This window comes from Staurois parvus, unplaced genomic scaffold, assembly GCF_062004578.1.
Source record: "Staurois parvus isolate SC_StPar_1 unplaced genomic scaffold, SC_StPar_1.0 ptg000068l, whole genome shotgun sequence".
Taxonomy (NCBI): Eukaryota; Metazoa; Chordata; class Amphibia; order Anura; family Ranidae; genus Staurois; species Staurois parvus.
Window position 1 is genome coordinate 9,330,618 of NW_028317864.1, and position 17,854 is coordinate 9,348,471.

At 45.0% G+C, this 17,854-nt stretch overlaps 1 protein-coding gene across 1 annotated transcript in view; it reads left to right on the forward strand.

Annotated features, from left to right (window-relative positions):
- Positions 1–17,854, forward strand: part of ZER1 (zyg-11 related cell cycle regulator) — a 76,564-nt gene that overhangs the window by 41,507 nt on the left and 17,203 nt on the right. The window contains exons 6-9 of the mRNA XM_089669127.1: positions 2,037–2,151; positions 2,232–2,378; positions 4,190–4,363; positions 14,916–15,131. Of these exons, the coding sequence (XP_089525253.1) occupies positions 2,037–2,151; positions 2,232–2,378; positions 4,190–4,363; positions 14,916–15,131 (652 nt within the window). The remainder of the gene's footprint in view (positions 1–2,036; positions 2,152–2,231; positions 2,379–4,189; positions 4,364–14,915; positions 15,132–17,854) is intronic.

Below are 17,854 nucleotides of genomic sequence, written 5' to 3' on the forward strand. Positions count from 1 at the left end.
AGGGGGAAAGTGACAGCTGAATTTCTGAGCTATAGTGAAGAAAAAAAAGCGGTAATTAAATTTAAAAACTGGCACCAAAATAAATAAAAAATGCATGGGGTCCCTCCTCCCATCCATACCAAGCCTTTGGGTCTGGTATGGATTTTGAAGGGTAACTCCCACACCAAAATGTAAAAAAAAAATGGCGTGGGTGTCCCCCCCAAAATCCATACCAGACCCTTATCCGAGCATGCAGGTCAGGAAAGGGGGGGGAACAAGCGAGCGCTCCCCCCTGAACCATACCAGGCCACATGCCCTCAACATGGGGGGGGGCTTCCCCCCCCCCCAAAGCACCTTGTCCCCTTGTCCATGGACAAGGGCCCCTTCCCCACAACCCTGGCCAGTGGTTGTGGGGGTCTGCGGGCATGGAGCTTAGCTGATTCTGGAAGCCCCCTTTAACAAGCCCCAGATCTCGCCCCATATTGAGGGCTTGTGGCCTGGTATGGTTCAGAAGGGGGGGGGCGCTCGCTTGTCAACCCCCCCTCCTTTCCTGACCTGCCGGGCTGCATGCTCGGATAAGGGTCTGGTACGGCCATTTTTTTTTTTTAATTTTGGCGTGGGAGTTCCCCTCAAAATCCATACCAGACCCGAATGGCTTGGTATGGATGGGATGGGGGACCCCACGCCGTTTTTATATTTTTTAATTACCGGCAATTCTTTTACATTCAGCTGTCAGTGGGGAACCATGCTGACAGCAGAAACATTAACACATGGTTGTCACTACTAAAATACCGCATGACTTGATAAAATAACTCGTGGTATTTTAGTAGCCTTTACTTTTTGCTGACTTTCGGAACGGATTAATTGGTTTTCAATGCATTCCTATGGGAAACAGCGTTTCGGTTTACGAATTGTTCGCTATACGAAATGTCCTGCAGAACTAATTAAATTCGTAAACCGGGGTATTACTGTACTCTGCTACAAGACAAGGCACTTCACTGCTTTAGGCACAATCCTGCTCTGTTATGAAGCCCTGGTCTCCACGTTCACCTTAATCAGTTTATCCAGCAGCCTTAAACATGAGACACAGGATGGCTGCACCCCTTCTGCTCGACCTCACAGATCACGAATACCTGGTGGGGGATCAGCTCATCCATATGCTGGACATCAGGCACAAGGGAAACAGGACAAATGGGCAGGCCAGCACACACTGTTTATAGGGCCATGATAAGATGAATTGGGGTTCCTGGGGTAACTCTGCTTCATGTGATTTGGACTTCAGTCTTCCTTCCTCTTTTAACCCCTTGCATACTCCCCATTCTTCCTTTTTAACTAGAGAGTATGTTTCATCTTTCATGTTGGGAGTTTATAGGGAAGATTTGTGCACTGCCTGAGACCACAGGGCTCAGAAAGACGTAAGCACTGTCTGTCTGCGTCCCCTTCTGAATCTTCTTTTGAAACATTGCTCCCCAGTGAGAAGGAGGTGGAAAATGAAAGGAAGAAGAGGAAAAATCTTTGAAAAGTGAGGACTCCTCAAGAGAGGAAGGTCAGTCAGCTACAATATCTCCCAAACTGAAATAAACCATTATGGTTTTGGAGGATGCAGTGCACACTTGTTTTGAAATTGGAACTGCCTGCTTCATCAGGGCCTAAAGTCATCAGTATGGGGTCTCTATCCAAATACAAAAAGACTATGAAGACTTTTCTGGTCCACCCACTAGTATACTAGTTCTGTAGTTGTGGCCTAACAAACTGTATTCTTCTCCCATGAGGGTTCCTCAGCAGTACTTGGTTTGAGGAGGCTTATTGCAAGAAGCGGAAAGTTCTGGTGATGGATCAGGCTATTTCCTGTCTTAACAAATCTCCATTGGTTCCAGTTGAGGATATTCCAGCCTTTAAAACCTGTGGACAAGAGTTTGGAGGCCCTCCTGTCACCAAAATGGTTTAACTGTTCAGCCTCTATCAAGTGCTGAGATATCAGTTTCACGTACACAGACCCTTTAATGCAGCCTACTAAATATAGAAGAATGCTGTTTAATTGTTCTATTTCTACACAGCACTGACCCCAGCAAGAGCAGTATCACTCCATTCCGCTGTCTGAAGAAGCCTCTGCAGTTCTTGGGCCTCTTTGAAACTTCTCTCTGCCGCCTGACTCACATCCCAGCTTACAAGGTGAGGTCCCAGCTCTGCAGGTAGTTTACCTTCCTGAAGAACAAAGAATGTAGTCTGTAATGAGTTTCCATTTCTTATAGGTGAGTGGAGATAAAAATGAGGAGCAGGTTCTCAATGCCATAGAAGCATACACTGAGCATCGCCCTGAGATCACCTCTCGTGCCATAAATCTGCTGTTCGATATTGCTCGTATTGAACGTTGCAACCAGCCACTGAGGGCCCTGCAGGTAACCAGAGCTTATACTTCATTCTTTGTAGGTTTGGAATTGTAGGGTTTTGTAAGCTACGGAAACAGTAAACTACTGAAAACTGTTGTCTGTGTCTCTTTTGGGGAGATCTACCCCTACTCCCAGTCCTAGGGAGAGATAATTGTGGGACAGGAAGTGGGGAACAATCTCCAAAATGTGCACACAGCAGTAAAATCCTGACAAAAGTTTAACCCTTGCCCTCTTTAACCACTTCAAGTCCGGACACTTTCACCCTCTTCCTGTCCAGGCCAATTTTCAGCTTTCAGTGCTGTCACACTTTGAATGACAATTGCGCGGTCATGCAACACTGTACCCATATGAATTTTTTAGCATTTTTTTTGAGACAGATAAAGCTTTATTTTGGTGGTATTTATTCACCACTGGGATTTTCATTTTTTTTGCCATGTGAATGAAATGTCAAAATTTTTGAAATAACGTTTTTCTTATAAAATTTTGCAAATAAATAATATTTCATCATAAATCTTGGCCAAAATTTATTCCGTTATCTTTTTAGTAAAAAACCCAAATTAGTTTATAACCAAAAATTATAATTTTTAAACTTTTTTTTTTACATTTATTTTATTTTTTTATATTATTTATGGGGTTTTTTTTAATTATTATTTATTTTTTTATATTATTTATGGGTTTTTTTTGTTTTGTTTTTTTACATACTGTCACCCTAGCAGTACAGTGTCACTACTTGTGGGGGGTGATGAAGATTTTTTTTTTCACACTGATTGCTTTTACACCCATAAAGGCTTTAAAATCAATCAGTTCTCTTTCTCTCTGGCTGCATTCTTGCAGCCATTGAGAACTACTGTGAGAGATGTGATTGATTGGTCACAGCTTGTCACATGGTATAAGGCTGTTGTGAATAGCCTTGTACCATTTGACCTCTGTGATCATTCACAGATTTCACACGTAGTACGCAATGATGTCAGAAGTGACATCTTGCTTACTACTTTGCATGTGATCACTGATTGGCCAATCAGTGATCACACGATCAGGATCTCGCACAGAGGTCCTGTATGACGATCGGTATTCCATTGTGTCCAGAGGACACAGCGGGCACCGGATCGGGTGCTGTGCGCTCCCAGGGAGCGCACACAAGCAGGGGGCGGAAAAGCCATATAAACGGCCACCCGACCCTGCAGTGCCACAGTCCGGCCGTTTATATACAACAGCCGGATGGGAGGTGGGTAAAAAAAAGGTTTCCATTGCTCTAGGTGTCCCTGTTGTTAAGATATCCTCACACCCTCTTGTGGTGATATTGGTCACAGGAAGTTGGTGTACACTTCCCCTTTGTACAATTGCCACTTGTCTTTGATTTATTTAGTCCTAAATGATAATTTATGCACTGCATTGCATGTGTCTGATCTCTAAAGAAACAGATTATAAAATTGAAAAAGGAGGCAGCTGCTGCTTAAATGTAGAAAAAGCCCTTCCAATCCGCACTTCACATGCAACAACAAATAGCTAATAGTGGAAAGCAGGCTGTGTGTCTAGATGGATCTCTGATGCCTTCCTTCCTCTTGGTCCTGGTCTGACACACGCTGCTCTACACACTTTTTCAGTGCAGACACTGGCTGAATATAAACAAAGCAATACTAACACTGATCTGGGCCTGTGATGACAGCTCTCAAACTACAGGAAACAAAAGGCATAGGTAATGGGTTGTATTCATAAAGCTGTTTGTGTCCCTGGGTATAATTAAAGAGCTAATATGTGATTAGAAGTACAATTATCTATCAACTGTATAAAAGCTACACTCTCTTACCCTCTTTTCACAGCTGGTAATTGCTGCCCTCAAATGTCACAAGTATGACAAAACAATTCAGGTGACAGGAAGTGCCGCCTTATTCTACCTTACAAACTCTGACTACCGTAGTGAACAGAGCGTTCGGCTCCGGCGGCAGGTCATCCAGGTGGTGTTAAATGGCATGGAGTCTTACCAGGAAGTAACGGTGAGGCACTGCTATAATTTTTTATTTTTTTACTTGGTCAGACTGACACTAGACCTTGCATATAATTTAGATAGGATAGTGGACCTGTGACCAGTATTTCCAAAGTGTCATCATGCATGAAGACTGGTAGAATGGAAAGGCATGTGTTCCACTAAACAGGTCTAGGCACCAGAACTACTGGAAATACTTTCATCAGTGCAAGTTCCCCTGGAAGTGTAACAGGAATAATTGTTTCATTTTTAACACCTTTGTATCAGATACACTGCTTATGAAGACTAGTAAATTTCTGGAAGACCTCACAGATGTAACTTTAAGCCCTGTACACACCATCAGAAAATCATACGAGAAATTACACTTTCAAAGTACAGTCAGTACAGTTTTCATCTGAAAATACAATACAAATACATTACGTCTCTTCTGAATTTTTATTCTGTCATACAAGAATTTTCTAAACTGTAGTAACCTCTTCATTATCGATATGAGACTAGTGTGAAAAAAAAAAAACCCGGACGATCATTTGTCTGATATTCTCAACGTGTATACGGGGTTTTAGTGGTAAAATTAGCTCTTAACAAAGTAGCTAATCTTTCCTTAAAACTATAAATTAAATATAGAGCTTGAAATGTACATACGGCAAGTTTGCCATGACCTTGAGATACCTACAGACAAAAGAGAAGTTTACCCAATCCAGCGATTTTTGTCTGTTAATCCACCACAACCCTGCCTGACTGTTTACTTGGGTGCAAAATCAGTCAATCGGGATGGCTTTTCCCAGGTTCTTGTTTGCCCTGAAACAGTTCCTCTATTGCCATAGCCTGCAGCTCTCCCCATTCCTTGTGAAGGTGAAACGGAAGAAGGATTTTGTTAAAGCCTAGGTTTCTGGTACTTTGTTATCAGGGGGCTAGCATCTCCAACAGGAGGAGGATTCAAGCCTGAGCCAGAAGATGCTAGTAGAGATGGTAGTACAGATATAAATTCAATCCAAACTACAGTTAAAATTATAATTTGGTTTCTAAAAAAATTTGATTTGTTTTTCTGACCCTTTCTAATGCCCTGATCCCTACCGTAAACATTAGCAATGTCCAATCCTGTCCAAACACCTTTTTAACTTCAAAATCAATTGGATGTGATGAAATTGTGTATACAGTGTATTGATACAGTTTTACTAGAAACAAATATAAAATCAAATATTGAATTGAACAGTATGTGGGCACCTTAGTGAACCTGTTGCGTGGTGTTCCATTGACAAAGTACAGTTTTGTTTTGACATATTTTATGATGTAACATGATTGTACCGTTATGATGTTTACTTATTTTAAACTATTATTTCCTCATTGCAAGTGTATAGTTTTAGGTCAGCCTTTCCCAACTTTTTTGCTGCGGAGTAACCCTTGAAATAATTTTTATATTGCAATGGTTTTTATTCATTTTTAAACAGTATAAAACAGAGGCAACAAAATTGCACAGATAAAAATTGCACAGATAAAAAATGCAAAATAGAAAACAGTGTTTTAATGCCAACAGGGCAAAAGGTACGCCCACGCAGGGGCTATCAATGGCACATAAGTTACAATAACATTAATGTAGCTCTTACTATAACAACTAAAGGCAGCTGTCCACTGTCACACCAAAAACAAAGAGAAAGAGAGAAAGGAAAAAAAAAAAAAAACACAAACGAAAAAAACCCCAAAGAGCAGGGGTCCAAGAGCACCAATACCAAACGCCATTACATCCCCAGACTAGCCGGGGGAGCGTGGGAAAGGCATATTGCAGCCACGGCTCCCATATTTTCAAAAATTTACGTTGGGAGTCATTGCAGATACTCGACATCTGTTCGTTGAGCATCATAGTGGTCATACGATCCCGCCCTCCCCTGAAGAGGGACAAATGGACTCTTCCAGGCTTGAGCAACTGTTCTAGTGGCCGTTAAAAACAAATAGGAAGCCAACTTCTGCTGGTGAGCCAAGGGGCCTGGTATGGGGCAATGAAGCAAGGCATACTGAGCATCCTGGCGTATGGAGAGATGGAACAAGGTGAAAAGGAGGCCAAACACACGAGACTAAAAACGAAACAGTCTCGGGCATGACCACCTGATATGCAATACATCTTCAAGATGGCCACAACCCCGAAAGCATCGATCACTACAGGCAGGGTTAGCCTGGGCCAAACGAGCCGGAACCCAATTCCAACGAAACAATACCTTATAGGCTGCCTCCAGCGTGGTCGTATTAAATGAGCATTTAGCTATGAGTGACCAGGCCTTATTCCAGTCTTCCGGATCCACAGCCACTCCCAGGTCGCGCTCCCAATGAACAACATATGAAAGAGAAGTATGCGACAAGCGTCTGTTCAGAACTGCATAAAGAAGGGATATAAGGCCCGGGGCGCCCTGATGCTGCTTGTAAGCCATGGAGCAACATCGGACTCAGTGCCATAGAGCGCAGGGCAGGGGGAAGCCATAGAAGCGTTGCGATAGGGGCACAATTAAGTAGTTCCAGCAGGACCCAGAGAGGAACGTCAGAGGAAGCGTGCAACATAGACAGCGGGGCAATCTGGCTCGCCTGATAATACTTCATTACATTAGGCACCCCAAGACCACCCTGGAGTCTATGAGCAAAAAGCGTATTCCTGGAGACTCTGGGGTGCTTATCGGCCCAGATAAAATGCATAAACTTCACTTGAAGCAACCGAAGAAAATGAGGGGGCACCCGCACTGGGAGGGTGCGAAAATAATATAACAATTTTGGCAGGATGGTCATTTTCACCGAATTAACCCGTCCTATCCAAGACTGGTGCGGAAATTGCCAAGAATGCATAAGAGAAGATAGAGAGCTAAGAAATGGATAATAATTTGCAGCAAACGGAGTCATAGGTGGGGGTCAAGCGAATGCCTAAGTATTCAAGAGAAGAGGAAGCCCATTTGGAAGTGGGATTGTAGGCACGAAACCAAATCTGAAGCCAATGTAATTTTGAGAGCGACAGTCTTATCCAACTTAATACGGAGACCCCGAAATCAAGGAGAAGCACTCAAGAATCTGTTGCAAATTAGGAAGGGTCGTCAGGGGATCAGTAAGAGTCAAGAGGGCATCGTCCACAAAAAGGTTCAGCTTGAACTCCTGTCCCGCGTATGGAACCCCCGATACATTGCAATCGGTCCGGAGCGCTAAAGCCAGCGGCTCAAGCGCCAGGACAAAGAGCGCCAGGGACAGGGGGCAACCCTGTCTCGTCCTTCGCCCAATAGGAAAGGGATCTGAAAAATACCCAGCGTATTTAACGGAGGCCGAAGGAGAAGAATAGAAGGCTTGAATCCAAGAAAGAATAGAATCCCCAAAACCCCAACGAGACAGCACAAACCGCAGATATTCCCAAGGTAGAGAATCAAAGGCTTTTATATATGTCTAAGGACAGTAAGAATCCCGGGATTTTCCGCTGTTGCAGAAAATGTATGAGATGGACCACCTTACGAACGTTATCACCTGCCTGCCTCCCAGGGATAAACCCTACTTGGTCCCTGTGGACCAGGCTATGCAAATATTTATTGATGCGAAAACTAAGGATCTTGCCCAATATCTTCAGGTCCTCATTAAGAAGAGAAATGGGCTGGAAGGCTTGCAGTTCCTGTACATCATCGGTCGTCTTAGGAATCATGGAGATATGCGCTCTAAGCGCGTCTGGAGAGGGCAAGGAGCCCTGTCGTAACTCATTAAAATAGTCAGCCAAAAAGGGCGCCAACAGGGCCGAAAATTTCTTATAATAGAGACCGGAGAAGCCGTCGGGACCTGGGGCCGCGGTGGACCGTAAAGATTTCATAGCTTGGAGCACTTCCGCTACGGTGACACCGGCGTTGAGGGCCACCTGTGCTGCCTCGGATAACCTAGGAAGTCGGAGATCTTGAAAGAATGCCTCTGCTTGAGCCACAGGGAAGGGATCTGGTTTAGTGTAGAGGTGCGAAAGGAAGTCTGAGAAATGGGAAACAATCTGCTGGGGATTAGAAGTACAGCCACCTGTGGGAAGTCGCAGTCGGATCGGTTTATGGGGTTTCCCCACAGAATTGAGTTTCCTGGCCAGCATTGGGCCCGGCTTATTAGCACAGGAATAAAATTTGTGTTTGGTCCAACGCAGGGCCCGTTCCGCCTCCGAAGAGGCAAATAGATCCAACTCTGCCGCCAGAGCGTCCCGAGTGCGTTTATGGGCTGCGGATGGAGATGACTTCCAAAGCGCATCCGCAGAGGCCAGGAGAGAATGAAGCTCCAAAAGTCAGCCCTCCCGCTTCCGGACCGCAGCCAGCTGTATAACATAACCCCGCACCGTGGCCTTATGCGCCTCCCATAGGGGCACTGCCAACGAGACCGATCCCGAATTTTCCGTGAAGTATGTTCGTAAGAAAAATTCTATTTGTTGGCAGGTAGTCTGAGTGGTAAAATTGTAAAACAGTGCAGCGCTATAAATACCCTATCCACATAGCTTAATTCAAGAAAAATATATAAACAACATGTGGTGCTGTGAGTCCTCCCAGTATATAGATCTGTCTTAATATGTGAAAAACACACACAAAACAATCTTCATGCAGGTGCTCCCAACTGTAATGTGAATCCACAGTGACAGGGGTACCCCCTCACCTTCCTGCCCAGGCCCCGCAGGACCAATGAGCCAGACAATTGCCTCTTTTGTAATCCTCCCACACCACCTTGGGGGTCTCCTCAGCAGTAGTGGTGGTACTTCCTCCTCTGATGGATAATGATTTCCACTAGGTGCCTCCAGATATTAGTGCGCACTCATTTCCATAAACACCCCACATAGGACAAAAAAGATCCACATAGTGTAAAACCGCATAAGCCTTTTATTAAAGCCACACTATTAGTACTACTCACATTTAGAAGGTGGACCAAGATGGCGCCGACGCCGGATATATAGGTATATCCTGAAGAAGTCACGTGCTATCAACCGTGACGTAACGCGTAGATACGCCAGTGGGAGGAGCCTAACGGACTGCGCGGTGACGTCATATCCGGCGTCTGCGCCATCTTGGTCCACCTTCTCGTGAGGATCCACACAAGTCAGTACACCCATGGTGTGGTGCAAATGTGCATGCCAAACCACACAAATGTGAGTAGTACTAATAGTGTGGCTTTAATAAAAGGCTTATGCGGTTTCACACTATGTGGATCTTTTTTGTCCTATGTGGGGTGTTTATGGAAATGAGTGCGCACTAATATCTGGAGGCACCTAGTGGAAATCATTATCCATCAGAGGAGGAAGTACCACCACTACTGCTGAGGAGACCCCTAAGGTGGTGTGGGAGGATTACAAAAGAGGCAATTGTCTGGCTCATTGGTCCTGCGGGGCCTGGGCAGGAAGGTGAGGGGGCACCCCTGTCACTGTGGATTCACATTACAGTTGGGAGCACCTGCATGAAGATTGTTTTGTGTGTGTTTTTCACATATTAAGACGGATCTATATACTGGGAGGACTCACAGCACCACATGTTTATATATTTTTCTTGTATTAAGCTATGTGAATAGGGTATTTATAGCGCTGCACTGCTTTACAATTTTACTTCTCTACTGTGTTTGGTGCCAGGGTTGTGTCACCTTAGTGCTGGCAGCTTATCATTATTATTTGTATATTTTAATAGCGCAGGAGTAATATTTAAACACATTTAATAGGTAGTCTGAGTGGTCAATAAAGAGTCATTGATTCGCCAATGAAAAGGGCGCCGTTCTGACCCAGAGAGAGGAAGGAGGAGTACCAAGGGATCATGGTCTGACCAGGGTGAGGAGCGAATAGTTATCCGCCGGACCAAGGGAAGCTGCTGAACCTGCATGAATATATGGTCAATTCTACAAAAACTGTCATGAGGATTGGAATAGAATGTAAAGTCACGTTCAGTTGGGTGAAGTTTCCTCCAGACATCTGCTAGCCCCGCCGTCCGCAGGAGAGAGCGCATAGGTTCCTCCAGCACCAAGTCATGAGAAGGGGCCGCCCTCCGTGCGTAGCGCCTATCCAATGTGGAATCCAAGGTAACATTTGAATCTCCAAAAACAGGAAGAAGAAGACCCTTGGAGTGTCGGGAAACAATGGTGCAAAGATGCGAAAAGAATTTATGCTGAAAACGATTAGGCGCGTAGTAAGAGACAAAAGTATCTTCCTGGTCCCAGAGGGTGCCTTGCAGAAGCAAATACCTGCCCGTGGGGTCCGCTATTTTCCAAGCACAGACAAAAGGGAGATTGCGTTTGAAAGCTATTAGTACACCCCGACGCTTCTCAGGAGCCGAGGTCATGTAAAAGGTGGGATAGTGAGGTGAAAGATAATGTGGAGCGGAGGACTGAGAAAACCTGAACTTTTGTAAACATACCACATCAATTTGTTGCTATTTGAGGTGATGAAAAACTTTAGCCCACTTCTGAGGCGAATTGAAGCCTTGAACATTTTGTGAATGTTTTTTCAAAAGGGGAGAGGCCATGGCGGCACCAGCGCAACACGCTCAGCAAAAAAAGCATAAAGCAGCCAACAATTTCCACTCCGAATGGCGATTGGACTGTGGCATCCCGGAACCCTGCATAAAACAAAAACAAAAAAAACTGAGGAGAAAAAAAAATAATGAAAGAAAAAAAGAAAATGACACAAGAAGCATATACAAAAGTGCAATCATGTCACGCCAATGGTGACGTGCATCCTACACTTGAAGGATACCAGTTGGGGGTGGCTCTACCACCGGACACATGGCTGCAAATGGAAACATCAAAAACATAAGCCCTCAGGGGGCAAAAAGGCAATAAGGCAATGAACATAGTAGAACGGGGTACCAAATAATAACACTGAGTCCCAGGAGCAAGAACCTCCATGACGACCTCCCCATAGAATCCCGGAGAACCATGGGGGCCAACCCCCTCCCACCCAACCGGGCCTACTGGGTCAACCTCCCACCCCGGAGCCCGAGGGAACCATCACCCTATGCCACCAATGGAGACCTGAATAACATCACCCAGACCCAAAATAGGCTGCAACAGTAGAAAGTCATAATCCTTAAGTCCAGGAGGAGACCTTCCCCCCCCCCCAACCAGGGATGGAACCCAAGGAAGCAAGCCGGATCAGTCGCAACCTGGAATGCTAACAAACCGGGAAAGCCCTAAGGGCCAAACTCACAGTCCCGTTAGAGAAGTCCATCGCTGAAACAATACGTGGGAGGTCCAAGATGCATCTTCAGCCCGGAGAAGAACAGGAAAGACTTGATCGTGGAGGGATCTGAGGAAGGGCCCTCTTCCTGTTGGACGACTGCTCCCAGAAGTAGCTCGGAGGAAGCGTCCTTGCCGGGGATCCAGATGAATGAGCTGGGCTCTGATCAGCAGCTTCCGGCGAAAGAAGCTGTAAAGATTCCAGGAGAGAATGGGCTTCCTCCGGCGTAGCAACAGAGTGACTGCGGCCCTGGTAGTTGAAGGTGAGGCGGAACGGAAAGCCCCAGGTGTATTTAATACTGTGTTTCACCACTTCTGAAGAGTGGTCTGGGAGAGGTCTGCGAAGAGCTGGTAGCGATGCCCCTGGAAGCTGAGATCAGGGTTGTTTCTGGCCGCCAAGAGGATAGTTTCCTTAGTGCAGTAATAAGTAAACTTGATGATAATGTCCCTCGGGGGCCCATCCGGTCATCTGGGGCCCAATGCATGATGTATACGGTCAAATTCGAGCCGGTCAATGGGAATAGCAGGCGTCAGGTCCTGAAACAGAGCAGTAGCGGTGGAAGTGAGATCTGTGACCGTTTCCGGGATACTCCTTAACTTCCAATTGCCACGTCGGGAACGGTTTTCAAAATCCTCAAGCCGTAGCAGCGCGTCCGCCAATTCTTTCTTGAGGTCGCACAAATCCTTTTCTTGATTTTCAATGACCGTGGCCGCAGCGTCCATTTTATCTTCGAGATCGTTTGTCCGGTTGCCCAACTCCCGAATTTCTCGCGAAAGACGGTCGGCCAGCTTGGAGGTAGCGGAGGATATTTCCGACTGCAGCATGAATTTGAAGCGGTGCAGGACCTCAGCATCCCGCAAGGATGGAATTGGAGACTGCGGGGATGTCTCTGATGCCAGGTCTTCCATACCGCTACGATCCGGCCCACCCTTAGGTAGCGGCGGCGGGGGACCAGAAATCGAGGCCGGGGCTTCACTTGCGGCCTCCGGGGTCCTGGAAGCCTCTGGCCCACCGGGAGCTGGAGGTGCCGGCGGCCGGTGTTTTTTTTGCCCATCGGGGTACTGGGAGGACAAGGGGCCAGAGAGAAAGCAGAGGGACCCCCCCTGAGGGTCAGAAATCGGCCGATGTGTCCGGCGGCCGAGGAAAAGATTCAAAAGGCAGCCATCCTGGCTGCTGCTCACGAGCGCCCCCCTTGAAATAATTTTTAGGTCATAGAGAACCAATGCTAAAAACAGTTTTTTTTTTTAAATCCACAGTTTTATGGTACATTAGAATCATTAGCAAGACATGCAAAGTTTTAAATAATAGTATAAAGAATTGTGTATTTCAACATTCCCCCCCTACTCTATACAACAACATTATTTTCAGATACAATCCTGAAATAAAGCAAATAACATTAATCGCCAGAAAAGAAATGTAGACAGTTAAAATTGTTGTGTCCCTTGGTGGTCTGTGAAGAAATACCCATTAAGTTACTGGCCAGTGGAGATGGACATTTTTAGAAAGGCCCTTTTACATTTGTAGTCTGTGGAGAAGGTGCCTCCTATCTTTTGGATCCGTGAACGAGGGCTTTCTTACATTTGTGGTCCATAGAGAAGGGTATCCTTACACTGGTGGTTAGTTGAGAAGGGCCCAATTATATTTGTAGTTCAGTGGAGGTACCTTTTGTGGTCCATGGAGAAGGGCCCTCAGACACTTGTAATCTATGGAGATAAGCTGTCTTACATTTGTAGTTCATAGAGAACGGCTCCCTTTCATTTGTGTCCAGTGGAGTAGGACCTGTTTTCATGTTTAGTCCATGAAGAACGGTTCCCTTACTTTTTGTAGGTCCATGGAGATGGGCCCCTTGATATTTGTGGTTTAGGGGGGAGGGCCCCCTTACAGTTGTAGTCCATGGAGAAGTTCCCTCTTATGTTTGTGGTCCGTAGAGAAGCGCTCTCATACATTTGTAGATCATGTAGAAAGGCCCCTTTACATTAGTGGTCACTGGAGAAGTCCTCCCTTACATTGGTGGTAACTGAAAAGGTGACCCTTTTATATTCGTGGTGAGCTCAGAAGTGACCCCTTAAGTGGTGCTGAATGGAGAAGTGACCCCTTATGTTTGTGGTCAGTGTAAGTGGAAGATCAGCCTGCCCCTGCTCAAAATGTGTGTAACGGCAATCTTCATTAAAGTATATAGATGGAATCACAGAGAAAACATAAACTACAAAGTAGTAATTACAAGCATAATTAGTGAAAAGATTTATTCTTTTTTTCCCCACAAAATAATGCGTAACAGGACATAATAGACATAAGGAGAAAGAGAAAATATCTATGATTGGACATAGACTTGAAATTACGAATACACAGACCAAGGCACATATCAAAAAAGGCTAAAGAGATCCCAAAAGTCATAGTTTGTTAACAACTGCTACAAGGGAAGAGCATGGGTATCAGGTACACAATATTCATATAAATTAGAAATTTGAGAAAGAAGTTCACAAAGCAAACCAAATTGGTCTTTGAGATATTCAGAGGGAAGATTACTCAGGTGTGGTGCAATCACATGCACGTTGTGGTAGATTGTAGCCAAGGATCCCAAACCTTGTTGAATTTGTGTGGGCATTCCCTGTGGATGTATAGAAATTTCTTCTAGGGCAAAGTATTGTTTATTTCATGGATCCAAGCTGTCAACTTGGGGGTACAGGCCTCATTCACTGTCTTGCTATCAGTTTTCTAGCTGTAAATAAAGTTCCATGTAAGAAGATTTTGGTGACTTTGTCCAGGCCTGGGTTAGGAAACAGACCTTATAAACATTGTTTAGGATGCAATGTTAATGTGGAACCCATGGTGACATGGAGGAATTTAACAACCTGTGTCCAGAATCCCTGTAAAATAGTAGATGTTAAAAGATACCATAACTAAAGCTACACATAGGACAAATAGTATTGTGGGCACTCTTGTAGCAGGCTAGTCTAAGGGAAGTAGGATAGGAGCGATGCATAGTATATAGTTGAGTGAGGCAATCCAACAACCTAGGTGACACCGCTCTACAAGTGTCCAATACCTTGCTCCAGTCTTCATCATCCGTCTCTCCCACATCAGCTTCCCAATGCGACTTAAGCCCGTAGGCCAATTTAGACACAGGGGGCAGGAGTAACATACTATAAAATGTAGAGATCAAGTTTTGAGATTCCTCTCTTTAATCCCTAAGGGGATTGGACACTGGCTGTATGAAAGACATTTGTTTTTTATTGAATTCTGAGATTTAGAACTAATACAGTGTATAATTTCCCATGTTAACGTTGTATGTAATGCTTGATATAGCTGTGTTGTTAAACCCAGCATTCCCAGAACCTCACCAGATAATGGAATGTCCATATGTGTGTTTCCATAGGTGCAGAGAAACTGCTGTCTCACGCTGTGTAACTTTGGCATCCCAGAAGAGCTAGAATTCCAGTATCATCGGGTGAATGAACTTCTTCTAAACATTCTGATCCCAACTCGTCAGGATGAATCCATCCAACGCATTGCCGTGCACCTGTGTAACGCTCTGGTCTGCCAGGTGGATAATGACCACAAGGAGGCAGTGGGGAAGATGGGCTTTGTCATGGTAAGATTCGATTGCCTTCATTTGTTTCATAGTGGTCATCCATTCACCCTTGTTATCCAGTAGTGGGAAAATGTTGTGCATACAGTACATGACTATATATATATATATATATATATATATATATATATATATAGATAGATATATAGATAGATATATAGATATACAGGCATACCTCGGTTTACGAATTTAATTTGTTCTGTGGGACTTTTCGTATAGGGAAAAATTTGTAAACCGAAATGCCGTTTCCCATAGGAATGCATTGAAAACCACTTAATCTGCTCCAGAGGTCAGAAAAAAGTAAACACTACTAAAATACCGCATGAGTTATTTTATCTAGTCATGCGGTATTTTAGTAGTGACAATCATGTGTTAATATTTCAGCTGTTAGCAGGGTTCCCCATTGACAGCTGAATGTAAAAGAAAGAATTGCCAGCAATTAAAAAAATATTTTAAAAAATGGCGTGGGGTCCCCCCTCCCATCCATACCAAGCCCTTCGGGTCTAGTATGGATTTTGAAGGGAAATCACGCCAAAATTAAAAATAAAAGGCGTGGGTTCCCCCCAAAATCCATACAGACCCCTATCCGAGCATGCAGCCCAGCAGGTCAGGAAAGGGGGGGAGGATGAGCGAGCCCCCCCTCCTGAACTATACCAGGCCACATGCCCTCAACATGGGGTTGTGCTTTGGGGCAGGGAACCTTGACTGTGTTGATGGGGACAAGGGCCTCTTCCCCACAACCCTGGCCGGTGGTTGTGGGGGTCTGTGGGCAGGGAACTTATCGGACTCTGGAAGCCCCCAGATCCTGGCAGAGCCCCTCCCGGGCACAGTCGGCGGCGAACATCGTGATTGACTTTGGATCTACTGCGGGGGGCATTCTTTTACTTTTTTCTTTTAATGAAGGACTTGTCAAAGACCGTGTCCTGTCTTTTTTTTCGCACTACACTTTTTGTTTTTTGTGAATGAGTAGCGGGACCATGTACCCCATACTCATTCACATGGGGGGGGCCGGGATCTGGGGGGCCCCTTGTTAGAGGTGGCTTCCAGATTCCGATAAGCCCCCTGCCAGCAGACCCCCACAACCACTGGCCAGGGGTGTGGGGAAGAGGCCCTTGCCCCCCCTGCCCCACAGCACCCCCCCATGTTGAGGTCATGTGGCCTGGTATGGTTCAGGAGGTGGAGCGCTCACTCGTCCCCCCGTCCCCCCCCCTTACTTTCTTGACCTGCCGGGCTGCATGCTTGGATAAGGGTCTGATATGGAGCTTGGGGGAGGGGGTGACCCCCCATGCCATTTTTTTTTAAATTTTGGTGTGGGGGGTTCCCCTCAAAACCCATACCAGACCTGAAGGGCTTGGTATGAATGGATGGGGGACCCCACGACGTTGTTTTATTTATCATGGTGCCAGTTTTTAAATGTAATTACCACTTTTTTTTTTTTCTTCACTATAGCTCAGAGATTCAGCTGTCACTTTCCCCCCTGCTAAAAGAAAGAATGTTTCCTTTTAGTTTATTTCCCTGAGTTAAAAGAAACAATGTTTCCTTTTACTTTCTTAAAAGAAACAAAGTTTCCTTTAAATCTGGGGAAAGTGACAGCTAATTCTGTGAGCTATAGTGAAGAAGAAAAAAAAAAGCTGGCAATTGCATTTAAAAATGTCGACATACACTTCGTATTGCGAAACAAATTCGTAAACCAAGGTATTATTTTCAATGGATTTTCATTTGTAAACCGAAAATTGCGTTAACCAAGGCGTTCTTAAACAGAGGTACACTAATATATAATATTTAGCTGATTTGTTTTAGTATTTTTATTAGATATGCATATAAAAGAGATCAGCTTGATTTAAATATCCTTGCCATTTGAAAACCTACTTTCTGTGTATAGTTTTAATTTTCGATGCACATATTTACTTGTTACAGATTTTGTTCCTGCTTTGCTGCATAATGGTCGTGCTTTAATGCTTCTCACTATAAAAGTCTGAGCCGGCCAGTTCATAAAGAGAAAATGTATAGTGTAGACCAGGGGCGGACTGACAACTCATGGGGCCCCTGTGTCCTCGCCAACACCCAAAAAAGCCTATGAAAAAGCCAATGAAAGGTACCAGGGGCATCTCATAAGGCCCCTTACTGGCCCTGGGCCCTCGGGCAGTGCGCGAGTGCTCGAATGATCAGTCCACCCCTAGTGTAGACACCAACAAGCACTACAGACCTTGCAGGATCCTCTGAAACAATGCCTTTATGGCAGAATCTTAGACCATTCTGACAACCTAGGCTCCCACACGTGTAGGTCACATGAAAGCTTTCCACAACCTCTTGCTCCCCACACATTCCTATTGGGCCTACATGTCTTGGGCTGCCTCAGCGGCCAAGAAGAAGTTGCAATAGACAGGAATGGATAGGCAATTTTTTTGTACTATTTGGACAGTTCCAAGGCTTGGCCTGTCAGAACGTCCTGGTATTTAGCTGTAATAGCGGGGTTTTAGAGGTGGAGGCAAAAATGTTGAAGGGACTCATTTATCACAGCAGATATAGCTATTTCTTCATCGTTATTAACCGCCATACATCGCATTCCATCACAATCATAAAAATCAGGCAACAGTGTGTAGTCCAATAGAGATCTCTCTGTGCAATGGAGCAGAGAGAATTCCGTGATTGGAGGAGAGTCAGTCATGTGATTTTTGACTTGGACTTGGACAATGCTGTTTGACCATACCATTGCTTTTTAAATG